This window comes from Anarrhichthys ocellatus, unplaced genomic scaffold (genome assembly GCF_004355925.1).
Source record: "Anarrhichthys ocellatus isolate YVR2014 unplaced genomic scaffold, GSC_Weel_1.0 scaffold2, whole genome shotgun sequence".
Lineage (NCBI taxonomy): Eukaryota > Metazoa > Chordata > Actinopteri > Perciformes > Anarhichadidae > Anarrhichthys > Anarrhichthys ocellatus.
This window is the reverse complement of record NW_022280032.1, coordinates 8,633,405-8,661,306: the sequence shown is the minus strand read 5'-3', so window position 1 is coordinate 8,661,306 and position 27,902 is coordinate 8,633,405. Positions and strand designations below refer to the sequence as shown.

Sequence of the window (27,902 nt, the reverse complement as noted above, 5' to 3'; positions counted from 1 at the left end):
CTACGATTGAGTATAAATTACATAATCTTTTGGCCCTGTACTTGTAAGGGGCACCCTGTCAAAATAGTTTTCTGTCTATACTTTAGTTTATATTCAGGTGTATATTCCTGAATAAAGTTGTGTTTATTTAATTTACGAATAAGATAAGATAATCCTTTATTAGTCCCGTGGCGGGGAAATTTACAGGATTACAGCAGCATAGTGCAAACAAGGGACATATTAAAAACAAGATTAAAACAAGTATTATAAATAAGTAAATAATAATAAACAGTAAAGAATATTAACTAAGTAAAAAAGTAAAAATCCGCAATAGTTAAAATATAACAAAAAATATTATATACACAGACAGAATGATTTTTGTATTGCACAGTGTATTTATATTGCACAGAGGGGGTGAATCAACCGGTGGCTGAAGGAGCTGCACAGAGCTGCCACATAGCTTAGCCATCATCCTCCTGTTTCCCACCACTTCCACCGTATCCAGTGGACACCCCAGCACACTGCTGGCCTTCTTGATAAGTTTGTTTAGTCACTTCCTGTCAGCTGTCGAGATGCTGCTGCCCCAGCAGACCACTCCATAAAAAATGGCTGATGCCACCACAGAGTCCAAGAAGGTCCTCAGGAGTGCTCCCTGCACTCCTCAGCAGATAGAGTCTGCTCTGAGCCTTTTTGTAAAGTGCATGTATGGTCAGTCCAGTCCAGTTTATTGACAGCAACCTTGTTAATTCAACCAAGACAACACAATGTGTTAGCAATAACTATGCTCCCCAAGTTTTGATTGTGCACCCAGTGCTAACACTACTAGAGAATACAGTACACTAGTAAATACAATGTTTTGATTACTGTATATTGGGGAAAAGTTATGCTTTTTTATTTTAGAAGTATTACTTGCAAAAAATATATTTCTTAAGTTGATTCATTATTGAAATTAAACTGTGACTCAACGTATGTGTTTGATGGTGACTGACTACATATAAAATAATATTTAATACATATACAACTATAAATGATGGTGCACTGCCATAGGCAAAATAAATACATTTTCTATTGATGTGAAGAGATTCTTCTCGCTACCATCAGTGCATCATGCAAACACTTCAAGACAAGTCCATATAAAAAACAAGAACACAGAATTGCGAGTAAACATTAGATTTTAATGACAATAAAGACATTCATATTTGCAGAAGTTTGACACATAAGATGCAGGGCAAAGATAGCCTGAGTATTCGTACCTTCTTTTATTTATATATTCAATGGGTTGTGAGTTAATTCATCAACATAGATGGAGCTGTTTAAAATAATGACCAACAATCATTTAAAATTCAAATCCATGTTTCAAATCTTTCACATTTTACCACAAATATAATCCCTTTCCCCAAAAGAAAATATTACTACAGTGTTCTATAATATCTGAAGCCATTCTTGTGTATTTTTGACTCTCAAGTCATTTACAGTAAAAGAAAGAGAAACACCCTCTAAGATTGAAAACACCACATTGTTAAGTTTCCATAAAAGGAAAATCCTCTTCAAAAGCTAAAAGAGACACCAGGACACAAATATGTGCTGACATGACAGGGCACTATGTGGACCTGCCTCCCTGACAATAAATGAGAAGATGATGAGTATAAAGGGACAACTTCCAGGGGGTTACAAAAATTCCGACCACAACAGCTCTGCTGTTTAAAAGGTTAAACTTATCTACCCTTATTTGGGGCTGCTGAATACACAGAGGTGTGGGTCTTCACATATTGAGTCTCGACTAGCTAATAGTTTTTGGAGAGGATTTGTTAATGTTTATGTAAGTATATTAGTTAATTTTCTCCTTCAACTAAGCTTAGTTTTCAATGTTGTCTTGCTAATTTTTTACATTAGTCTGAGATGTCCTGACATTTAGCGACTTGGCAACCACACTTGTCAACTGAAATGTAGTAGTGCTTTATCTTTCTGCCATCATTACAGGTCATCTCCACCTCCTTCTTACTGGTGGCCATTTCTTGACAGCATGAGCATGAATGCATCAAAAGCTCTTTTTCCGCAGAGTACCTGTAAATAGAGGCAGTTTCAGACGGGATCAGTGTCAGTCACTTGCTGTTCAATGTGAACAAAACATATATCTTGAAACTACACATGAAAACTGAGCAGGTGATTTCAGCATGATTGAGTTAGTAGTTTGTACTCTACATCTCTCAGATATTTTGTTATAAATCTCACATTGATGAGGACGCTCCACAAGGTCCTGCACAGGCTGTAATTTCCACTGGCACAACTGACTTGCAGTCCTTTGTCTGCAGATAGGTGGTGTTCTTGCTCATTTGACAGTTGCTTTTTGGAGTACCTGTGAATGGCACATGAACATTTTTTTCATCTTGCTGCAAAACATTGTGTCATTTCAGTGGCAAAATAAAATAAAACCTCTAATATGTGGAGTTTTAGGCTCTGTTTTTATGCAAAAACTGCATCATGGGTAATCTAGTAATAATTTGAGTTCACTTTTAATTCAAATGAAAAACAATCCAGCTTCTGAATTATGAACATTTTTAGAAAATATCAACATATTAATCAATAGTGAAAATGGTCTTTGGATAATTGTTTTTTACCACTGTTGACGCATGTTATGAGTAACAGAGGATGACAGTGATATTGTGTAATTTGAATACATTTTATTGACTCATACTTACAAGTTTTGCAACAACCGATGTTATCACTTTGTTCAGTTCCCTGTAATATAAACAATATGGATTGTAAAATATGCAGATAAACAACATAGACTGATATAGAGTCTCTTATGCGTCATGTGTACAGTATTACTGGTGCAATATATAATGCAGTTTCTTCTTCACTATGTATTTGTGTATTTCAGCACATTTTGTGTATTGATGTCTCTCATATTTCTCATTGCCCATTCATCTAATTTCATCCCATTTACCAAAAGTCTACGATCAGAAATGGAAATCCTTTTTGTGCATGGTACCCAATGCATTAACAGAAATAGCTAAACTAACCCCATATTCTACAGTTTGGATGTAAAGTGCACTGTAGGATGAGTCAGCACCAGTTCAGAGTTATTTACAAAGATTATAGCTGACAGAAATAAGAACTTCTGCTTGTTTCAGGACTGGATTATACTCACAGGAATGCAGTTTGCTGGATCAAATGCAGGACATGTTGTTAGACTTTTAAAGGTTATGAAGTCATCCTTCACCTTTTGGCAATCATACTTGATACACTTATCATTTGGCGGTGACCAAGACTGAGAAGGCTGTCAGAGGTATAGAAGAGGTCAATTAGTGAACATAAACATTGACTGGTACCAAAATTTAAGGTGACAGATTTCTGAAGATGTTCCCATTACACTGTACTTACTTTAATGATTATCGGAGAAGTGAAGCCTGGGACCTCCACAACACAGCTGTTTTTTTTACATGATCCACAACATTGTCCAGGTTGGTTTTCATACACATAGCCCTATTAGGAAAAAAAGCACAAATCAAAATAGTGTGCAACTTCATTCAATTAAATGTATACATAATAACTAATAAGTAGTATTTACTATACTGTCTCGTTCATCCAAATTAAATAAAGAACTTGTAGCTCACTTACCCCAAAAGTTATATCAAGCCATTCTGATGTTAAAGGTTTAAGATATCCATCTCTGAGATTCTTGCTGCCACCCAAATTGGGGTGAATGTAGTTTGGTTTGTGGTGCTCAAAACACTACAATTTTTTGTCATTACATTCCCCTTTTGTTTAAATTTGGAAGGCGGCAGAAATCTCAGAGACAGATGTCTCAAACCTGTGCAAATACAACCGAAACATTTGCATGACTAGAGACTAGACATAACACGGATAAGTAAAAAAAAATCTTGTAGTTTTGTTAAGTTTTGTTTTTTTGTTAAACTCGAACAAAACACATCTTCAAACCTGTCGTCATGTGCACATAAACAGCAAAGTCTATGCATCTGCAAATGGTAAACAGATCAACACAAAAGCATGTGCTCTCATGGTAAACATTTTTGTACACTATATACCTTTACTTCCTATTTAATTAAAAACTGCAATGCTGTTGATAGTTACATACAAACGTACCTCTGGACACAGTGGGCCACAGTCTATCACAAAACACATAAGGTGGTTCAACTTGCTTCCGGGATCCTGATTGTTAGTACAGCTGCATGATTCACATGGGTCTTTGAAGAAATCCATACCTGGCTGTAAACAATGAAACGCAGAGTCTTAGCTGTATTTCATATAAGGCCAGCAAATTAAATGTCACTATTGTCTAACAACATCTATGTTTAACTTAAATACTATTGTTAAGATAATACTTAATTTATCGTATAGTTAATTTAAAGATTGCAGTGTTTTAGTAACACTTTAACAAACAAGTATACTCTTATTTGTGCACATTTAAGATATATACAGAATATTATTCCTTACCTTGTACTCAGTATCATTGAAGACACAGACGCCTTTGGGTACTAGATTAAAATAATGACAAATATGATTACATTAAAGGCTTATGCATAGTTTAGTTTGAAGTCTTTCACACACTAACACAAAGCAAATGGAACTGAAACTTATATGGAAAGCTTACCACAGCTGTAAGACTGGCAGCAAGTGTCATTTGACATTTGGATCTCCAACTCAAATCCTAGTTCGCACTTCTGTTTATGCAACGCACAGAGGTCCCTATCACATTCTGTTCGTTAAAAGGAAAGACATTTCAAAGGCTGGTAAGTATGACAAACAAATTAACTATTAACAGGTACTCCTGGAAAATAGACGATTACTTGTTGTTACCTACTAAGAAGGCACTTTGAGTATCCTGTATGATACTGATACAGTATATTCAGTTCATACGAAGTCCAATCAACTCTCTAAAACAGTTACAACAAAACATTGAACATTTTAACCTACATTGAGGTATTTAGGATTTATAGCACAATAGTTGTATTAGACTGCATTCGGTTTAGCAAAGACAACCCAATAAACTGGCATCTGAGTGTATTTTCTCTGGCTTTGGAAAGCTATTATGCAGAAGAGGAAATAAGATATATGCAACTGTTTTCACAAACTAATAATAAGGAGTAGTACTCCTTATTATGAGAAAACTGATATTTATGTATAAAATGAGTGAAGTTCCCACTAAATCATCGAAAGATCCTTCCATTAAAAATTGTCGGCAGATGAAGGTATGTTACTTTGAATCACTCACCACAGGTCTGTCTATCACAGCAGTCCACTTTGCGCTTCTTCAACAGCTCACCTTCCTTGGTACAGGTTATTGGCTCCTCAGTGGGACATGTGAGAGGCTTACACTGAACACTCTGAGTGTCCTCATCACAAGTACACTGATTACAGTTGCTCTGCCAAGTCTCACCATTCTGTTTTAAGACGGAACAGAGTTCGTAACGTGTCAGCAACAAATACTCTGTGAATAATGATTATCAGTCACGTATGGTAGCATTTACCTGTTTAGGTTGGCCGTCAGGTCCAGTACAACCTTTAACAATACAAAAAAATTAGTTTACCGAAACATTAATTCATTCTCAAAGAATCAGATTTTTCTTCACAACAATAAAATGATCTTACAGGAGGTGACACAGAGGTCAGAAATTGTGCTGAACAGGGTCATCCCCTCTGGGCAGAAACATCCCTCTATGATGTCATCACAAGCTTGGTTTTTTTTGCCATTTCTTTCCTGGCATTGTTGTGCATGCCTCTCATTGGATCTAAATATGAAGAGAATTGATGGTGAAAAAAAACACATAATTATTTCAGAAAAATAAAAGTATAAATTAATTAATAATGCATAAGTGATGAGTATAATGCAGTATTGTTTTGTTTTTTTGCCATGCTAGCGGTATGGCTCTATAGATAGCAGTGTTGGTCTGTTGGTCCACCACTTTGGTCCACACTGAAATATTTCAACAACTCTTTTAAACAGTTGTACAGACATTCATGGTCCCCAGAGGGTGAATCCTAATGCCTTTGTTGATCCCGACATTCCCTCTACAACAACCATGAGGTTGACATTTGTGGTTTTAAGTGAAAACTATCAAAACTATTGGGTGGATTGCAGTCATTTGGTACAGACATCCAAGAACCCCTCAGGATTAGTTTGTAATGACTTTGGTAATCCATTCACTTTTCATCAACCCCTATCATCAAGTCAACATTTTTATTTGTTTTGATTTATCACCAAATACCTGCAAAACTAATTACATCCCTAGCTGGCTGACACGCAAAACTAAGATGGTGATAATGGTAAAAATCAGTGCTTAACATCAGCATGTTTGCATTGTCATTGTGTGCATGTTATGCATGCTGATGTTTGCATTTGGTTCAGCCTAATTACAGCCTCTCAGAGCTGCTAGCATGGCTATAGAAACTAAGTCTTGTTAAATTACAAGCTGCTGACATTATTTGATTCATGATATTGATAATAAAACTGAGCGATTACTGTACCTTGCATTGCAAGTTGGAACAACAATTGGCCCGCAAGGCTTGTATACCATATTGTGTGGACATTCAAGTTCTACGACAAGAGAAAAATAGATTTAAACATCAAAATTATGAAAAAATTGAGTTAGCTTTCTACTGAACTGAACCTCTCCTACCACACTGTCCATTTGTAGCATTCCTCCAGGTTATACAGACAGATGCTTCAGCACACATCATGGCATATGTCTCCATACTGGAACAACCAATGGTGGAACTTTCCATGTAGCAAACATCAAATTTACAGCTCTCGTAAAATGGTGTTGGTGGGATTACTTTGTGGCATTCCTCAAACACCCTTAATGTACAAATCAGAAGGAAGACAGCTGTTAATCAGAGTGATACTCAAGAATTAATTGACATATTGTGTTCATATCTATTCTGTAAATTCTTACTGGCTGATCAGAATTTCACAGATATCAGGTTGGCAGGGTTTTCCTGTAGCTGTTGGTTTTGGTGTTGGTGGAGGAGATGGGTTCTCACAATATGGTTTATTCTTATCCGATATATGCCACTGTCCCATTTGAGAGCATGCGGGATTAATCTGGCCATTTGGTAATCTGCAGTCATTTGTCCTGTTATTGTCACAGTTACCTTGTGAAAGTAAATAGTAAAATGACAGATATTACAGCTCATGTGTTACCACATGTGGTACATCCATTGGCACTTACATATTAAATCCAGGACTGTTTACGTATTTTCCTCTATGAACGTAACATGCAGCCTCATTTTCTGTGTTATTCTAACAACAAATTGATTATCAGCTTACCACACTGTCCCTCTGTGTTGTGGTGGAAAAGGGAAAACGGCAGGTCAATGCTGAAAAAAAGCGCTTTGAACATCACAATGGCTTCAATTTCCGGAATTCTCAAAAGCAGCTCAATTGCTGTACTAGTTACGGTGAAGTCATCATTGGAGTAGGTTGGGATTACCTGCTTGCCGTTGATGAATACCTAAACAATTTTCATCATCATTAGCACTGCATATCATTTAAATATATTTAAAAAAAGTAATTTAAATAAGTTTAAATTTGTGTGGCAAAATGTACCTTATTTACGATTGGGTTTCTCTCCTGTGTAAGAATAACTTCATAGTTTTTGTAATACACGATCAAGGATTTAGCACAGGCACCAGTTCCTTCGGGATTACAGTTTTCGTTGTCGATAAGAATTTTAAAATTGTGTCGAGGAACGATCTCTTTGACAAGGACGTATGTGCAGTTTTTCTGGAAGCTGTAGTGCTGGCCATCAAATGTCAGATGATGACGATCTCCCCAGCCAGTGCAAACACCTGCAAATATTAGATTGAGATAACATTGAGTTTTACATCAAAGCAAAATAATTATACTGTACGTTTTATTGTGGTATTTAAAGATGTTGCTTGAATGTGAAATGTTAAAAGGTTTTCACTTACATGTGCAGTCATAGTGGAAACAGCAGCCCCCTTCATCATAAACCCTGACTGGTGGCCGCACATTTTCACATACAGGCATGGTGACTGGTTCACATGGCACATGTTCTGTTGTTACTCTTCCATTATCACATGTTTCTGTGGTGCAGTTGTTTGAACTCCAGGACTCACCATCCTATAAATGGCAAAGTAGTACTTTTAGTAATCTACTACCAGTGAAATAAATGCTATGATTTTACATTGATCAGTGCTAATGAGACACAGTATATGCATAGATGTTATTATCAATCCCACTAATAGCTTGACATTCTTCAATAATTGTTATGTTGGATTTATTTGTAGATGTAACCTGTAGTGACATACTGTATGAGGTACACAGTAAAGTTATATTACTTATATGTAAATCATTTTATTTATGGAGCTATTTGTTTTGTTTATGTATCAATATCTCATTCTGTTAGTTTCGTATGTTGTGAGTTGGTCTTATGGTGTGTATGAAAGTGTTTTTATGTTGTTTGTTAATGTGGTTTGTGATAAGACCCTAAAGAGATTACCCTCTGTTTTAATTGAGCTAATGGGGACACTAATGAATTAAATTATATTAAAAATCCATTGACCTTTGTTCCAATATTCTGCAACTACTGGGGGAAAATATCTAATGATATAAGATACTTCTACTCGACTGGAGATTTTTTCCAGGGAAGACCTAAGGTGTGAAAATCAACAAAGAAGCACCCATCAATAATATGGATGTATTTGAGGCTTTTCAAATTAATCAGTAATTGCATGTTGAATTGAATTTATTGACTACGGTTGCACTTTAATGTTGATGGTTTCATTGACAGCTTAAAAGACCAATGAGAGTGTGCAGAATATGCATTAAAATGCCTTATTTTTATCCAAAGGAATCAAAGACCTTGTTTCAGGCGCTCTCTCAGAATAGACACTCTTTAAACAATGCCAGTTAAGATGATTTGTTCCTTGTTTAACTAAATTCAAATACCTCTCGAGGTGGCTCCAGATATGAACAGTCTTTGGGACGCTTCACTGTGGATGAAGCAATTGTACTGGCAGTTGTAGAGCCAATTTGTTTTGTAGTGCCAGAGCTTGTTGTGGTGGTAGGAGTTGGTGGAGTCGCATGGTGACATGGTCTAGCAAGCTTCTCAACATTGCATGTCAAATTGCAATATGCAGTGAAACACCAGCCTTCTCCATCAGTCTTATTGTACATGAAGCTACCTATATGAGAATAAAACCAAGGCAGTTAAATCCAAAATGACGAATGTGTGAGAAAAAAAAAGTTACAGTGCCAGGGTTACAGCTGTCTTTATAATGCAACATTTGTGAATACTATTCTATTCACATTAAAGTTTTCTAAATGGACACTACAATATGAAGTATATGTCTGGATCCATGATCAGAACTAACTTAATTGTACATTATCATTAATAGTTCTAATTTCCCCATTTTGGCAATAGACGTCAGTAGGAATGTAGTCGTGACTGAATTTTCCAGTTTCAGTGATGACTTATCCCTTCACTGTGCAGGTGCCATAACCAACTATAAGCATGGAAAAAGATGAAAAACATCTTCCGCGAAGAGAATAAAGTGTATTGGGTTTTTTTTCGGAACGCATGGACTGCGGATATGTACATCAATTTTACCAAATCGAGTTTTGTACAAGATCCAAAAGGGATGAAGGGTAAATCAGACTGTGGATTATGATTATAGATCTCAATGCAAACAAGGTTTGAGGATGAATACCTTGGAGTTTAGGCTGCACCTTGAATTAGATGTGCCAAGTTGCATTCTAAGGACAGGTGTAACCATGACCAAAATATTAATAATGATAAAATGAACAACAAGTGAGGCAATAACCAATTGCTTACCAGGAGAAAACAATTGCTCCATGTACTTGCAGGAACATAAAGTTGTTCCGCCTGTTGTTGAAGACTGAAGAATTAAAGTGGTGGGTTTTTCTGTAATGGTAGTTGTTGCTGTGGATTCTTCTGTGATTGTGGGTGTTTCAGTTAGAGTTTGGGTTGTCTTTTTGGTAGGCTTTTCTGTGGTTGTTACTGGGGTGCTGGGTTCTTCAGATGTTGTGGCAGCTGTAGTTTGTTCCTTTTCTGTGGTTGTGGGGGTTGATATTTCTGTCACTGTTGTTTTTTCTGTGGTTGTAGTAGCTTCGGTGCTGGATTTTTCTGTGGCTTTTGTAGCTGTAATCGTGACCATGGGTCCTGTTGATGGTGCTGTTGTAAACACTGTATTTGTTACAACTTCAGGGGTTGTTGTGGCAGGCGTTGTAGTTGTTGTAACAGCAGTAGTAATGGGATGTTCTGTGATCGTTGTCGTTGCCTTTGCGGTTGTTGTTGAAATGGTGGGCCTTTCTGTGGTTGTTGCGTATTCTTGTGTGATTGTTGTTGTGGTCGGTCTCTCTATGATTGTCAAAAAAAGAATAAACTGTCACAGACACTGCGTATTTTGGAAATCATACACACCTTTGCATTTTTATAGCTTTTTATTCTTACCACTTGTTTCAAAATTAAAGACTGTTGTTGATCTCTGGATGGGTGTAGTTGTAGAGCAAGTCTCTATGATTCTTGTAATATTTCCTTTTGCTCCACAAACAGCCGTGATACAGGTTCCATTTCCATCATGTGTGTTATAGACTGTCTCTCCATACTTGTACAGATCTCCTTTGTATGAACAAGTGCAAGCTGCAAAATAAATAATCATTAATAATCGTTTTTTTCATAGATTCATTCTATTGTCTCTTAATTAATCCTTGTGTTATGATCACATCACAGAAATGGTCATAACCATACTTACTTTGGATGTCATAGATGCACTCCATCTTTGTTGAAGAACAATAACTAAAAGGTAGACAAGAGAGGGAATATTTAAAAGCAATTACACAGTGGGCCTTTTTTAGTTGTTGATCAATCTATCGATAGAGTAAATAATTAGAATTATGATATTACATTATTCCAGAGCTCCTCACAGGACACTGATCAGTCCATGCACTGGCTTGCTGGATAAACATGCAATACTTGAAGACTTACACGATGGATTTCTGTGTAATCTGTTATCAGTATCTTTGTAAATTGCTTTGCGCCAAGTGTGAGGAGAAGCGCCTATAATATCTTGGCCACTTCATTTGGTGAAGGTGCATTCATATAATACCCAATTTCTTAACGTTCTGCTTGTGTTTCCACTTTTAGTCTACATTTTTCAGCCAGATGAAAGAACAAAAATTACAGATTGATTCTTACCGCCATCTTTCATCCCCGGTAGCCTACAATGATGGCCTTTTTAGTGACTGTATATCATATAGATAGTTAACCTTAGGTTGGTGTTCTCAGAAACAAAAGAGGATCATTGCCAGAATAATTCTGATGTTGCAATATGAAGGTTAAGCAGCTAATTCTTTCCATATTGTCAGCAATTATTTTTCCATGTAAAAGAAATCTGACCAACTCAAACATAAATAAAAAATACAGTACAACTAGCAACAAACACGTTTTTAACTGTAAATGGTTATTGTATGGATTGTGATGATAAATAAAATCGTGCAGTATTATGCACAGAAAGTAGACAGTAGGATCTTAAACATATTCAGAAACAAAAATGATCCATCCATATATCCATTAGCTATACCCCCTTATCCCTTTTGAGGGTCTTGGGGGGGGGGGGGCATATATGAAGCTTTGCAGGTCCCACACATCAACACGTTTCCTCTGAGGGAAACTTTCTTAAGGGTTCTCAAACTGACAAACATTCCCAAAATGACGGGGAGAGTCTTCTGTATAAAGGGGATGAAAGTAACAAATGTGATTGGCCATGATTGTCACAATCTCTAACAAGCCCACCTAGAATATATGATAATATATTCTTGCTTATTCCACTCTGTATCAAAGTGTGCCGAAGGTGCGCCAGGCGTGTCTGACGCACTGGCCACGCTGCACACTTAACTGTGATCTGCGCTACGCATTTGCAATAGTGGTTGCCCTTATGTCTTATGTTATTGTCTTATTTGTTTTTTTTCACAATTACCTTAATTTATTTCATATATAGATATTGTGTATATTGTATGATATAAATATTATTATTAAGATGGAAAGTGACCTACCACTTGTGACAGATTTCCTGAGGAGGCATGAGCGCCCCTTCTTTATAATGCTTCCCTTCGTTATCATAGCAGCCACAGTTTTCCTGAGACACACACTGCATTGTATCTTCTTCCAAATAAGATCGTTCAGGTGGGCAATTTGGATAGCAACCTTAAAAAATGAAATGTTATTGTAAATTGCAGAACTAGCACCCAAAAGTTACAGACAGGAAGTCTAGCCTAACTCAAGTGAGAATCTCTGTGCGGTGAAAGAAAAATCCTTAACATTAAGCACAATTGTGCTTAACCAGTGGGCTTTACTAGAAAACACCAAACATGGTTAACTCTTTGATTAAAAACCTTAAAAATACATACACTATTACATTTATGTCATTTCTACCTTCTAGTGCTGGAATGTGATTGTAGCATGCTCCTGAGGGATTGCTGCATGTCTTCATGCATGGTTTTCCACAGGGCTCATAGTGCCATTCACACTCGCCATCAGGGTTGTAAAAATCACAGAACAGAGCTAATGAAACAAAAGAAAGGAATATTAAAAAGATACAATATAAGATTGCTTATTCATATATAAAATCTTCGTAATAAAATGCAAGTCAGACTTTATTTGTAAATTCAATATTTTAAATGACTAATGACAGATGGTGATTACAATCACATTGCTTTTTTGGTTTACGTCCTTACAGAAACACAAATAAAACACTCACGGCAGATTGTGGGAGTCCTCCATTTCACGCAGGCTCCTGCCTCATTACAGGCTGCTGCGTAGGCTGCTACAGCCGAGCAGAAACATTCACAGTCTCCTCCTGTGTTGCAGGAACAAGTGTCTTTCACACAAGTATCATAATAGTTTTGTGGATCCACCTTTTTGAAAGAAACCATTGTAAATGCAAGTAGAGTCTGGATTATATTCTGATTGCTAATTATACAGACAGTAATTGAGTAGACTGTTATTTGGCAGATTTCTTACCTTTGAATGGCAACCAGCAAATGCTATACTATTGATAATGCTGCAGTGTTTTAATGCCCATGCTTGCCTGTGTGAGTACAGACTGCAGGGATTTTTGTGTGTTTTAGCATTAGGGCAGGTAGGTGACACTTTCCAGCTGTTTCCAAAGTCAAGGGCTTCAACAACAACTTCTTTGTTTCTGGTGGTAAAATCGTTCTTGATATTTCCATCGTAATTCCCACAAAGACCACATACTTTTCCCTGGGATGAAATGAGATCTAGTTAATTTGTAAAATGGCAACCTTATTAACATGTATCTGAATGCCTGTATATCTCCTCACCCACCTTGAATGTGGGCTTGAGTTTGATCGTGAGTGTTGTCTTCTTATTCCAAATGAGAACAAGACCATTCTTTGCCTCAATGACAATGTATATGCCCATAGTGTGGACTTTAAAGGGTATGTCCAGCCCTTTGCTTTGTTTGATAACTCTCACATTTTCCTCTGAAAGAACAATTTCATTATTCTGAAAGAAACAAAACATGCTTATTTGTAACCCTGAAATATTATTTTCAACATTAAAAAAGTAATTCTAAATGCATATAATAGTGTTATGTACCCCTAGGTAGAGTTTGATAGCAGTGGAGCAGATGCTTTCAGTTGTTCCACATGGGATGCTCTCAGTCAGGACCCGAAAGGTCCCCTTCATATCGCCCTCACAGTAATCCTGCAAGATATTGATGTCAGTATTACAACACTGACTTTTGACAAATCACAAAGTCTACTGTATATAAGTCTGTGCATTACCTGAGTGAAGACGTAGCCACAGTCCCCATTAAAGGAGAATTTCTTTTCATCAAAAGTGATGTAATGCCCTTCTCCATATATGTTACAGGTTCCATCACAATCACGATCTGTGCATTCCCATTTTCTGCTTTTGCAGGTGCTATGATTTAAATAGATTAAGTGATGTCAAGTCAGTCATCTTCGAAAAAACAACAACACACACAACAGTGACCTGATACAGTCCTACATTAGTATGGGAAGAATAAAGGGCTTACCAGGTATTGCAGTTCACAGTGACAGTCTGTCCAGAATTATAGGAATCTCCATTATATGTGCAGGGACAGTTCTCCTTCTTAATACAACCTCCTTTACCATCCGACAGCAGGTCAGCAGGGCATACGCAGCCTGATATACACTGTGTGCTGACCTATACAGTGTGACAGCAAATAATTCAACATACTGCTTTAATATACATGTATAGAATATTCAACAACAGATATGATAGCAAATAATTCAACATACTGCTTTAATGTACATGTGTAGAATATTCAACAACAGTTATGAACCAGTCTCTCAATCTTACACATTCTGCGTCCAGCATCTGGCAGCTGTTTTGGCACTCGGACCCCGTGTCACTTGGCTTTGCGCTTGAGCAGTTGAAGAAAATCATTGGCTCTGTACATGCTGATGACAATGATAGTGTGTTACAAAGGACACCACTGTATGCTTGGTGTTGGTTTTACTGTGCTTCGTTATAGAAGGATTACTATGAGGATCTGAGTGCTTTGTACCAACATTTAGTTATTTGGGTTCCTGTACATCCTAGTTTTCCACTGTGGCATGAGCTGAAATACATAGAAAGACACGCAAGGTTAATTCTTACTAGTTTCTGCTCAATTTCTTGCAAAGCAAAAACAGAGGTCAGTGGACAGTGTCTCCCAACTTGTAGCCTATAGATCTGCAATTCTCTTTAAGTCATTTACACAGATAGGCTTACTTGACGGTTTGCAGGGAGCTGGTGACATTTTTAGCACATACTAAGCGAAAAGCAGTGTACGTCTGACTGATCACTGGTCTATCACACATGCAAACAGATTCATGTGGGCAGTTTAGTGATTCCAATCACTTAATACTTGGGAAATAATCCGGAAGGTCAAACCCAGAACCTTTTTGCTGTCCACTGAACCAATGTGACACACTTTTAAAATGAAAATACAAATGAACAAAGGGAAGCCACTTGTGGGAATCGGCACTTCAAAATAAAAACAAAACACTGTCCCAGATAAACATTACACTTTAAAAGTTGACAAAATTGACCCACACTTGAGACCAGTGGTGGGCCGTGCATTTTATACCTAGGCCTTCACTGCTGTCCTGCAGCTGAAATACCACCTTATAACCACATGATGGCGCCACAGCTATTATTCATTTTTAAGGCTGTAACTATGTACATCTTCGTATTAAACTGTTCGGTAAGAGTCGTTTGAATAATGCTAGAGCATTTAGAAAATGCAAAAGCCTAAATTCAGGAACATATAATGTTCTCAGCTGGTCTGGCTGTGGGATCCGCCATCATTCCTTAATGACAAGTCGTGACCCAAAGAGATTATCATAGGATTTTACTTTCACAACTTGAATGTACTGCTCTGCAATGTCTTTCCTCGTCTCAGCCCCCTGTGTCATGGTGTGTGGTACATCTCACTCATTCAGAATGCCCATATTTGATTGGCTGAGCTGCATCACGCGATGTGATTCACTACCCGACAGCCTCTGCTGTTAAGTTTCATTTCACGATAGTCACGTGCTCGCCCACTGACCAATCACAGCACACTCTGCACCTCGCGGCAGAGCTACACATGGACACTGAGCTGCACCAATGCTGACGTCATTATAGGCCGGCTAGCAGGTGCTGACACGTTAAAGAATACGCCCAACATGTCAAACTAAAGATCTGATTGGTTGAACATTATGACAATGAACAATATCGTCCCCATTCACTTAAACTACACTGGATGCACCTGAGACTCTGCAGGCCTGGGTCTCTGTTCTTACCTAGAGACACAGAGGTGAAATCTGATTGGATAAAAGCTCTACTTAAAACAAGCTGCACTGGAAGCAGAGCAACTGAGGAAGACAGTAGCTGTGCAATGAGAAAATAAGATAATGGGAAAAATATTTTTATAAATTATAATACATGTAGTGTATTTAAGAGAAAGTATTAAATTATAAAATAGATATAGCTTTGTGATTCTGTTTAGGCCAGCAGAGAAGGCCTTGCAGGCCCTGACGGCCTGCCACTGCTTGAGACCCACTAATGCAGGATACTTTTGTTCAGTTAAAATGAAATGCTCTAGGGGAGCCCTGATGGCACCTATGACCCGCAATATTCCCTATTCTCCTCCTGCTCGGGACTTTTGATGCATGTCATAACCCATCTCTCTCTCTTCTCATCTCTCTCTTCTCGCTTTCGTCAGCTGACAAATAAAAGTCTAAAATAACCCAATAATAATCATTAAAAACTATTGTTCTGCTTACATTTTACTTGAAATATTGAAAAACTCACCAAGTTTGTCCATTGACTTTAATGATATGCCCGGGGCTTATCTGCTGGTCTCCCATATAACAGGAGCAGCTTGAGGCTGGCACACACTGTCCATTGTCATTGAGGTAAGTTCCTTCAGCACAGCCGCAGCCATCAAGCTGGGTAAACTCAACCTCACATGTTGAGTCTGACTGACTAAGAGAGCGGCAGGTGCGACCACAGCTTGTCATTTGGTAGCCATACACAAAAGTAGAAGGGCAGCCAGTCATGTATTTCTCTTTTGAAAGGAAACAGGTTCACTTAGAGTTTAAATATTATCAATGAAAATGGACTTCATTTATTTTACATTTGATAATTTAGGTTTAACTTACGGCATACAGTGTTCCTCCATCCATTCAATACGACACCTTCAGCAGCACATGCATGGACATAAGAGGATATAGCAGCACACATGCACTCCTCACTGTTATCACAGGCACAGGTGTCATAAGTACAAGACTGGAGAGAGAAGCAGAAACAAGCTCAATTAATAGGTGAAACGTTAAATTGTTAAATAGGTAAAATAACACAAATACATACACACATGCATACAAAAATAAATTACTGCTTACAGCTTCATAGTCTTCTGGATTTATTACAGAATGGCACTTTGCAAATATCGCTTTTGGGTCTGACAGCAGGCCGCACCAGTGTTGGGCATATTTCTCTACAAAGACAAATAAACATGTCTATTGGTAAAATGTTAAAAACAATGATATCAAGATATGAAGTATGACGACTGTCACCTACCCTTGTTTATGTTCAAAATGCAGGGGTCCCCAATTATTTTTGTCACATCAGAGCACAATGGTCTGGTCTTCCATGTGTTGACAAATGTCCCAGCCGTTCCCTCAGTCAGTCCATTTGTGGTCTTGAAGTCATCAGCTTCCACATCATTAAAATCTCCGCAAAGACCTGGATAAAGGTAATGGTACTTAATACTTTCTACAATACTTATTGCAAAAGGCGGATCATTTACACTATAATCAAAAGAAGTGAAACATACCCCTGAGTTTTCCCTTATTGGAAACACTGACTTTGATGTAGACCTGCATAATGGGGGTAAGCTGAATCTCGAGAACAAGCCCATAGTTGGTGTGGATTACAATGAAGAATGTCGATGGGCTGAAGACTGTTATATCATCTGCAAGGGAATATATTTTCACATTGAATAAAGAGATTTAATTTGAGCAAACTCAAATAAATGTTGCGATATCACCGGCGAATGAGCACTAAAAAGAACCAACCACTTACCCGTGATAAGAGGCAGCGGAGTGTTCAGTTTGTTATAAGAAACATGTCCATTAGCTTCAACTACAACCTTCTGCAGTGGGAAAAAATGACAATATGTCAAAAAACCTTATAAACCTTTCCAGCAGATGTGAAATGGAGAAAATCCTAAAAAGTTCTCTTTATTAAGAGAAAACCATAATATACTGTTAATTTACCATGGATTTAGGCAGTAGTAGGGTGACTGCAGTCAGACAAGTCGACTTATCTGACGTTTTACATTTGGCCAGGTTAGCAAGGACGCTGAAAATCCCGTTGGTATCCTAAAGTCCAGAAGATAAAAATGCACTTAATTACAAGCAGTTTGCTTATTAACAAGCATTGCACCTTTGTATGTGGATTAAAGGATGAATTAATTTAATTTGAAATGCCTCACCTTGGAGAGAATATAAGAGCACTGTCCATGGAAGGAATACATTTTGTCATCATAGGTGGAGATGTGGCAGCCTCCCAGCATGGAGCAGATACCAGGACAGTCTATATTCTCACAGCGCCACTGAGCCTGGGTACAGGTGCTGTCAACAGAGTTCAGTCAGTCCAATTGTACAGATCACCTTAAATGCACATGTTATGAACATTATATTGCAAATAGTGAGTAATTACCAAGTTTGACATGTCATTGAGTATGATTCCCCTGGTTTGTATGGCTTGCCATTGTGTAAGCAGGAGCATGTGTCAGCAGCAACACACCCCCTTTGTGTAATGTCATCAAAAACAGTCCCTTGGGAGAAACATAATGACATGATTAGTCTAGTAAAGTAAACAGTTCTACACAATGTCAACCCCATTAATAATTTGTGCATATGCAACATAAACTTTATTTTTTCCATTTTAACATAAATTTAAGGGATGTAAAAGATAACAAGATCGTTTATGTGCATCCAAGATCAACACAAAACTGCATAAAATGCAAGCACCTCATTTACATTTCATTGTCCATGGCCTGACAACTTTCTCTATTAATTTGCGGTACATTAGGCTACACAGATGTATAAGTGCACCTAACTGATTGCAGCCAAAGTTATGTACAATGTAACATCTCAACTGTACAAAGAAGAGTGTTGAGAGGACAAGGACAACTGTAATGAATGATAAACTCACTATATTAACGAGACGTAATTGATTCAGTATTTGTAGGCAACTAAATACACACAGGTCCTAGCCTGCCGCCTAATCTATAACTCCTGCTTCTGTTGTTATAACAACTTGATGGTAATTTAATAGCATGAATTACTCATTTTGCACACTAATTTCAAAAGTCAAGAGCACAAATGAAGTAATTAGAGAGCATACATTAATCATGTGTGAACGGAAGTAAACCCTCTGATATCTACTGGACTACCAACATCATCTGAGCTGGTTTTAATATCAGGAAACTTACCAGTTGGACAAAAGCATCCATCTAAGCAGTGATCCTCACACACGTGACTTCTCTGGGGGTTGCTGCAGGTGTCAGCACAGGGACTACCACATTCTTTATACTGCATGTTGAAAGGGCATGTTTTTGCTATTCAACACACAAAAAAAGTAACATTTAGAAACAGTGATTCTGATTCAACTACAGTAAAAAACGTCTAAGCTCAACCATTAATGTTCTTACCACACAGTTTTGCTGTCTTCCATTGCTGTGGTACCCCGCCTGCATGAGCGCACTGACGAGAATACTCCGATGTGGTTGAACACAAGCATGAGGTGCTACTACAGTGGCACAGGTCCTTCAGACAGGCTTCGATAAAGGAGTCAGTATCAATCAGCGTTTGACAGCTGAGGAATGCAGTTCCTTTCAGCAGGTTTTCACAGAGTTCTTTCTGCGGGGCAAAGTATATGATGTATTCAAAATGTACCTTGACTATTGTTATGTATAGAATTATGTGAAAGGCCATTTTTACATACTTGATTTTCACAGGTCTCTGTGACGGGAGAGGGGATGCTTTCACACTCTTCAGTAGGACCATTGGCTATCCAAGGATTCCCATAATCTTCAAGACTTACAGACTCCCCTGTTTCAAGAGGAGAAAGAGGTTTTAGCGTATGTGAAGACTGATTTTGAGCACAGATTCTTTTGGCTTTATTATATATTCACCTTCTTTGATGAACTCGTCATAAACCTGGACTCCATTGTAGTCACCACACAGGCCACAGGTCTGATTCTTGAATTTTGTATCCAGCTCAATCTTAAAACCAGGTGAGAATTTGAGTTGAAATGAGTAAGTTAATTAAGAAATCTCGTAACTACTGTTAATATTATGCACTTTATTTCAAAATTACTTCCCTTTGATTTAACATGGATTAATCTTTATGCCCCTATAGTCAATTCTCTAATCTCCCAAACAGCAGTAAAACTAAATAAGTGTAAGTTATCAACAATAATAATACAAAGCAATTTTGAGGTATTATTTATACGTACGTGCAATGTACGAGGACATAATGAATACACATACCCAGAGGGAGTCTTCTTCATTCCACATGACGACCAAACCCATTTTTGCCTCGATTTTCACGTAGGACACGACTCTTTCAATCGAAATGCCAGCCTGGCTGAATGGTATAGCGATGCTATAGGGAGAGGGGGAGGGGGATAAGACATTAACCATCACTGGAACCAGATCATCAGCTGGTAATAAAAAGTCACATTATCAACACCGACTCAGTTATTAAACCTCTGGCCCAAGCAATACGACAGAATTCAGACCTCTGGGTGTAACCCATCTTGTGTAGCCAAATGGAAGACTATGGAGTTATATTTAATGGATACATGTGTTGGTAAAGAGAAGGAAATATTGCAGACGGTGAGTCAATGGGTTTCACTGAAAGTATGGGTGGAAGTGGTGAAATATTTCCAACTCCAAAAAGAGATTAAATTACCTAGATAGCCGGTATATGACCCCGATTTTACTTCAGCAATGCGAGATCATAGACACCGACAAGCTGTCTATTCTGGTATCACTTCCATAATGCAAGATTGTTAAAAAACTTGGGAAGAGTTCTGATGGAAAAACTGTATTCACTTTTATATCATGTTCAAACAGAAGTCCAAATAAACTGGCACTCAGATATGCTGCTGGAGGGACTATAGAGAAATTATGGTTGATCACGCTCACGTTTTGTGGTCTTGTCCCACTATTCAGACTTTCTGGAAGGATTTAGCAACAATCTCAGAAACCCTAAGTTTTAGTATCAGTTTGACATTAACACCCCTCTTTCTTGGACATATCCCTGATGGGCTAAGCAAAGATGATACCTAACTCCGGTAGGTCACGCTGGCAGCAAGTAAAAATGGCGTGACAAAATACTGGCTTTTTGTAAATTTAAACACCTACATCTTCTATAACAGTTGACCTACTCCATTCGACTCAAAAAACAATTGGGAGAACAACGGTGGTGTGCTTATTTAACTAATGAGACAGATCTTTCATAATTATTTGAGGTACCCTGTGCTATATTTTATTTTATATTTGGCAACTTAGCCTTGATTTACTGATCATCCCATTACCTCATATTTGTTTGATTTGTTGTTTCTTATTTGCTTTTTGCTCACTGTTCTTATAATGTGACAAATTGTCATAAATAAAAAAAACAAATAAAAAAGCAAAAACAGACTCACGGCTCTTCATTGACTTTGATTGAAGTCTTGACTAATTCCACAAGGGCCCCATCCAGTTTCAGAGTGACCTTTTCAATTGTGCTGATCCCATTTATCTCCTGCCGTTGGATCTGAATATTGAAACTTTCATAGCTTCCTTTACACTGGGACGCAAGGACGTAGTTGCAAGTAGAGTGAAGCTGGAAGAAATCTCCATCGAAAGTCTTGAAGTGATAGTTTCCCCATGTACTGCAGATCTGGTCATTGTGAGCAGGTCTCACTTCTTGATTAAGGAGAAAAATAAATATCCATTACACTCTAGTTCAAACTGTACATGACTTTTTGGTATTTTATCCTTCATCTTTGAAAAAAGAAATTACCTCTAAATACAGGTATTTTGGAAACCGTCTGAATCATGACTGAAAAAAGAAAGACACATTATCAATAATATCAGACAAAAGTATTATCCAGTTTACACAATAAGGTTGGATTTGATATATGCAGCTCTCTTTGTATGCCATTGACTGTACATACCAGTGCTGGCTGCTGATAGTCCAAGGTAGAGGGTGAGCCATGGTATTACCCATTCAAGTGGCATCCTGGCTGTTCTCATGATCCTTGAGTAGTCCCTGTCCTGACAGGGATGGTTGAGCTAACTGGTCCCGCACTACCAATATCATGTTATATATTTCATAAGGTGTTTGCAGTTAAGGAGGGGTTTTGGGTGTCAACCATTGTGGTTTTTGTCTCCATTGAGATCACACCCATGAAAAGGTTGATTATGACAACATGTCATCCTCATACAGTATATCGGCTTCATAATGCATCCTATCACTCTCACTCTCAATCTCCATAGCTCTATTTGTGTTAATCTTTAATAAACATCAACACACATTCTGTAGGTAAGAATCATCTTTTAAAGTCAACTGCCATATAGTTTCAGTTGGTGATACACTGCACTGAATGCTTTAATTATGGTATACTTTTTATCCATGTCCTGTTTCATGAGAGGGGAAGATTAGTTTATTTATTTATCTATGCATACTTAAACAAGAATTGTGTGATTTTCTCACTGATGCATAGCATTTTAAACTGTGGGTTGAACCTTTGTGCATGTTGAGTAAATTCAGAACTCACTTGCTTATACTTTGGTGATTTGGCAAAGACTTAGACACAGACGTTTGAAATGAGTGCTGACAGTCAAGCATGTTCCTTTTCCCAAATTTCATGCGGCCCTTTGTTGTGCTTATAGAATAGGAAACAGAAACTTATTCATTTCTGAGTTGTGGGTTGGTGGGAGCAATATTTATTTTTTTAAGATTAAGAAGTGAGAGTGGCATGCTGCTCATAGCAAGCAACCTTTTTATTGAGATCTTGATGTAAAATGAATGAAAGCCCTTATCCCTTAAGTATTTTGAGTTAGTTAGTAAACGTAAATAAACTGAAACCAGGGTCATCGCAAATTATTAACATTCATATTGCATGAAATTCCATCAGGAATTACAGCTTCAGTAAAGTGATGCTTAACACAATGTGAATTAATGACTAATACTAAAGGAGTTCTTCAAAATCAGTTACTCTTCACATCGGGAGGAGGGCATGCTTTTGAGGTGAGAGTAGAGGACATCATCAGTGGGGCCTACCTTCTTCCATCAGCTGTTGCATGTCTGCAGTCTTTTCACTGGCACCATGAAGACACCTGGTCAGGTACACAGGAAATCATGCTACACGCACCAGTATGCATCTGTTCGATGTTATGCCATGACCTGTCTCAAGCATCTAGTGAAACAGAGAAGCATGCAGTGTGAAAGCTTTTTCAGTTAGATTTACATGCAATCATTAAAAGATCCAAACAAGCAACCTTCTGCTGAAATGTTATCAATTTAGTTTTGTTACTTTCCTTTCTGGATTGTATTACACTGTGGCTTCATACAGAATGTAAGATATGATATTACAGTTACAGTATCACACCCTGTAAAAATACAAATATAATATCAATATTTGCATTTATACATTAGATATACTCCCGACTTAGAGGTAAACATGGGTAAGCTCTTTAATCAACACTGATCAGAGGCTGTCACATGCTGCCAAAGAACATGAAGCAAACAATGAAGATTGATTGTCAATCAGACCAGTTAATCAACACACACCCTGTCACACGGCAGACATCAAAGGCTTCTGTAAGCCTTAAAATATCTTTAACACAGCAATACTTCACACAATGCACCTGCACACTAACTGGAGAACCTGAATTTAGAGATTGAGACCAAAATGACTCATGCCACATAATTGTTGACTTTCTATTTCTGGGGAGAAGTTAAGCCACCATCTCTAACTTTTTAAAATGTATCATTTCCTAATATCAATTCTTGTAATTTTCAAATATCATATTGTTACAGTCCCTGAGCTTTGACTGTATTGTTTATTGTCCCCCTTTGGATGGAGCAGTGACCCCTTTGAAAACTAATGTGTTCAATTGACCAACTGCCAAACAATCAATAACAAAGGAACATTGCATTCTTTCAATGTAAAAAATATATTCCTGACATTTGCTTTTTGAAGAAGACCCGCAAATCAAAATATACAAAATGTGCAAGTACTTTGAATATTCAGTAAACAAAAGGAAACTACAAATCACTTGCTGATTAAAAGGACTATTAACTATGTAGTTTGTTCACCTTTTTTTTCTAAACTAAGCAACTGCATCACCATTCAAATGCACTTCAGTGTGTACATCAGTAAGCGAACACATCACAGTTGATAATATTACGACCGGCTCGGGAGTCGCAACATAAGGACGGACACCACATCAAGTTAGATTCAACAACCACCGCTGTCAGTTTATTTACAGGACACAAATAAACTGTCATGCGCAAATCCAACTGCAGACCAGGGTCTGGTGCCAGGCAGATGAGAGAGAGAGCGAGGGTGGAGCAAGGAGGCGCTTATATGTAGGTAACCCACATCTTCATCCACGTGCCCTCAATCACTCGTTAGGGAGCTGCACCTAGAAGTCAAAAGACACAGAATACACACACATGCACACACACACACACACACCCAAGCTCAAACATTCACAGCAGCACATAGAACCATACGTAACAATAACATCGTACACTTTGTTGCAGATTCTGTCTGTCCTCATTCAGTTCAGTACAAAATTCGACCTATACAAGCACTGTTTATAAAGATAATAGCTCAGCAGCAACCCATTTGAAACAATTATTAGATCATAATAGGTTTTGTGGCTTTTGCACTCTTTTTTAAACTTTTAACCAGGAAGTAACACACGGTTACTGATTCAGTCATTGACTGTTAGAGATGGACCGAAAGCAATACTGATATCGGTTCGTTACTGACTCAAACAGCTGGATCGGGTATCAAATTCCATTATTCTAATAAATATCAATTCAACACATTTATTTTTATGTATTTATTTGTTACATTTTGTTCAACAAGGTTAAGAAAGCAACGTTTAAAGCTACTACAAGGAACTTTCATTTTGCATTGAGTTTGGCGGTCCCTGTGGATGGAAGTGATGGTGTTTCCAAGCACCAGATTCCCTTTAGAAAAAAAGTAAAAAAAAATGTAAAGGTTACTGCAGCATAGTCTGACAGTCTGAACACTCAATGCTGGTTCTGGTTCTTCTGTTTGAGGTTTTAACTGTAAAATAATTCTGAGACCGATTGATTTCATACTTTCTTAACCGTGTCAGCGCTTTTAGATGGATGTGGCCCAATTCAACTTTTTTTTAGATAAAAAACTAAAATATTCTTTTACGAGCATCTCACATCAAATGTACATATAAAGATTACTTGTTTGCTGCAAGTAATATAGGCTTGCCCTGACACATAGCAAACAGAAAGGCTTGCTTTGGCAAAGTAATTAACACAGTGTCAGGTTTTTGTTTCTTTGTCTGTTTCCTGTAATATTTTGAAAGTTACTACAGGTTCATGTTTTGTTTTACTTCCTGCCTTTGTTTTGTTCCCACCTATTTTCCACCACACCAGAGTTTCATTAGTTAAATAGTTGTGTATTTAGATTGTGTGTTTTCCTTGTGTCAGGTCTTACTGTCACATTTTAGTAATTGCAGAATTGGACCAAAGAACCTAAACAGACTGACGAGTGGGCAGCAGGATGATTTTGGTTATTTTGTTTAAATTAAGGCTTACAAGCTGAATGTCCAAAGGCAGATAGGTTATGGGAGTGGAGCAATTGGTAGCAGGCAGGAAAACAGGGCACTCCAAAAGACTGGTAGCAGGGAATAAAATTGAAATACTAAGCACTGGGAAAACTAGAAATATAGGAAATAACGGCTAGAATATTACTTACAGGGTGAGATGCTGACAATCTGATACTGAGACAAGGAAAAACTAAAGACCATGACACACAGTCAAATTTAGCTGTAACCTGTTAATACCAGGTGAACTGGGGTTGTTTATATGTGTGTATTTGTGTGTGTAGCGGAGAGGGACTTTCTGATAACCTCAAACATGTTACTGAGGTTCTCTGTGAATAGAGGCTGCCCATGACCTTATATTCTGCTTGTGTTATTAATTATAACTTACTATAGCTAACTCAATATGCATTCTTGAATTTGTGATTGTTTTAAATTATTTTCTTGAATCAGTATTTTAATTTGCTCAAAGGTGGAGTCAGCAATTCTGGAGAAAGACTAATGATATTTGAACTCAACACCCAAACACATTGCTTCGGCTGGTCTGGCTGGGTGTTCGGAATATGCGAAATGTGCAGCAATAAAAATCATGAAGTCTCGGGTTTGAAAATGTCACTTAATGTAAACTTGGCTTTAATGAAGATCTAGAACAAGCTGATACAGAATACAAAATGTTCAAGTTAGAGTGGAAGTAGTATTTTACAACATATAACATAGATGAATTAAGATGAAATAAAAAAATAAATGTTTTGGAAGTTTGGCAATTAGGTCTGCTGTGTGGTTTCTATGCATCCGTCTGTCTTCTAATTGTATTCTGGTCGTCTGCATGCTATTTTGCTAATCAGGTTGATGATTCAAACACTTCTTGACATGAACAGTTTCATTCATACTACGCAAACATTGGCTCATTCGTGGCTATATATTCAAGCAGATGCACAGCATAATCCCATGACACTTCTCACTATCACTGCTGACAGCTCATATACCAACACTGTTTGCTACCTCAGCTTCCCCACCACCCCAACCTTCTCCTTATGTGCTTTGAATTTTTAGTAATGTTGATTGAACTAAATTTTAATGATCTGCTTATTTCTCCCAGCAGAATCATCATGAAGCACTCTCACATTGTCGCACAGGCTGTTCAGGTTGGGTCAACAGTTCAAAACCCAGCCCATCTCACTCTCTACCTATAGTCCCCTTATCTACTCGACCAAAAGCAGTCAAGATGCTTGATCCTGCTGTAATCACTTTGCCAGCCATGTTTTATTTAATACAAAATTATAGTTTAAGAATTATCTTTTTGGCCTGTATAAAATAAATAATACATGTATTTTAAAAAATATATAAAAGTTGATTACAACTATATTTGAATAGTAATGATTACAAAAAGAAGTGTGTAAGTATCAACAGCAAAACACTGAAACAATAAGCACATATTAGAAGTTGGCACCAAGACAATAGAAGAGATGAGACATAAATAGTGCTGCATAATTTTATTTGATAAATTGATAAATATACTCTCTACAAAGGCAATTGCTTTGTAAAAGATGTAATGATTGTTTAGACAATATGGGAAGACATTTTAACATCTCAAATTCATTAATGTGGTGACAGATGTTTTATTACACCAGTGTGGAGCTTCGCCTCCTGCGAGCAGGTTGTACTGCAGCTCTGGTGCAGTCTGTGTGGCCACAGCCACACTCCTCCACATAGGTGTATGAGTAGGGGACCACATCTCCATTCAGACAGTGCAAGTCAACAGTGCGATTGCTGGAGTGTGTCTCCCTACAGCAGGAGCAAGAATGCTGCAAAGCAGATGCTGCTTCGGAGTACCTGAAGAAAGCAGAGGGAGGGTTAGTTAATAAACTCAAAATCTGTACAAACCACACGTAAACCTTTTTAAGTTTCCACATCTTAATAGGTTTGCGACTATTCAGAGGAATGGCAAATATTAGTGATATCCTTACCTGGTGAAAGTGTTGCAGGATCCTTCACAATATGGCATATCTACCTCCTCGTAAGACTGACAGCTGTTGTGCGTAACATGCATTTTCATCGATACTACCTTGCAGGCCTTCTCCCTCTCCACGCCTTTTCAAAAGAGACCCACAATTAGCTTGTTTTCATTTAAGTACCCTTTACCCAAAAGTAAAGAAAATATCATACTCACAAATTTTACAACAGCCATTTGCTGCAGACTGAATTGTGCCCTGAGGAGGTAACAAATATGTTTAACATTTGTTCTCACATACACAGACAATCCAGATCCATTTGTTAAAAGTGATAAGAGATACTTACTGGTTGGCAGTTGCTCTGCTGGAATGGCGGGCAGACAATGTGTGAATTAAACGTTGTTAAAGTGTCACCGATCTTAATACAGGTGTAATGCTGACACTTATTCTCCGGTGGTGACCAGGTATCTCCCGGCTGGAAAGCAGTGAGATGGATGTACACACACACACACACACACACACACACACACACACACACACACACA

General features: G+C 37.7%; 2 protein-coding genes across 7 annotated transcripts in view; both read right to left on the bottom strand.

Moving 5' to 3' along the window:
- Positions 1-1,139: 1,139 nt before the first annotated feature.
- LOC116390141 (mucin-5AC-like) lies at positions 1,140-21,866 on the bottom strand. Its single transcript, XM_031859499.1, has 48 exons — positions 21,760-21,866; positions 21,606-21,644; positions 21,247-21,508; positions 20,084-20,198; positions 19,726-19,816; positions 19,536-19,642; positions 19,243-19,450; positions 19,024-19,149; positions 18,246-18,363; positions 18,019-18,157; positions 17,801-17,905; positions 17,607-17,676; positions 17,359-17,496; positions 17,103-17,267; positions 16,925-17,019; positions 16,685-16,811; positions 16,335-16,590; positions 14,567-14,616; positions 14,355-14,455; positions 14,047-14,198; positions 13,793-13,931; positions 13,605-13,712; positions 13,332-13,511; positions 13,008-13,247; positions 12,745-12,901; positions 12,420-12,548; positions 12,041-12,191; positions 10,741-10,784; positions 10,440-10,628; positions 9,801-10,346; positions 8,915-9,150; positions 7,915-8,086; positions 7,550-7,791; positions 7,271-7,454; positions 6,897-7,095; positions 6,621-6,799; positions 6,469-6,538; positions 5,593-5,732; positions 5,472-5,503; positions 5,216-5,384; positions 4,595-4,699; positions 4,438-4,478; positions 4,087-4,209; positions 3,364-3,465; positions 3,131-3,259; positions 2,679-2,718; positions 2,212-2,335; positions 1,140-2,043 (listed from the first exon to the last, which is right to left on the bottom strand). The coding sequence occupies exons 1-48, from the start codon at positions 21,836-21,838 to the stop codon at positions 1,869-1,871; spliced, it is 6,888 nt and encodes a 2,295-aa protein (XP_031715359.1). The 5' UTR covers positions 21,839-21,866; the 3' UTR covers positions 1,140-1,868.
- Positions 21,867-26,883: 5,017 nt separating this feature from the next.
- Positions 26,884-27,902, bottom strand: part of muc2.1 (mucin 2.1) — a 14,173-nt gene continuing 13,154 nt past the window's right edge. For all 6 annotated transcript variants that reach the window (XM_031859546.1, XM_031859512.1, XM_031859528.1 and 3 more), the window contains 4 exons: positions 27,704-27,832; positions 27,576-27,615; positions 27,373-27,496; positions 26,884-27,238 (listed from right to left, as the gene is read on the bottom strand). In XM_031859546.1, coding sequence (XP_031715406.1) covers positions 27,028-27,238; positions 27,373-27,496; positions 27,576-27,615; positions 27,704-27,832 — 504 coding nt within the window. In that variant the 3' untranslated portion in view covers positions 26,884-27,027. The remainder of the gene's footprint in view (positions 27,239-27,372; positions 27,497-27,575; positions 27,616-27,703; positions 27,833-27,902) is intronic.

Bases quoted from the DNA above. Each gene is read 5' to 3' on its own strand.
- LOC116390141 (XM_031859499.1), bottom strand. From the start codon at position 21,838: ATGAGAACAGCCAGGATGCCACTTGAATGGGTAATACCATGGCTCACC. The intron at 12,902-13,007 runs GTAAGAAATCTG...TCTTTCAAAAAG, and splicing joins TTGCTGGTTGCCATTCAAAG to GTGGATCCACAAAACTATTA. The intron at 7,455-7,549 runs GTACATTTTGCC...AAAATTGTTTAG, and splicing joins GAAACCCAATCGTAAATAAG to GTATTCATCAACGGCAAGCA.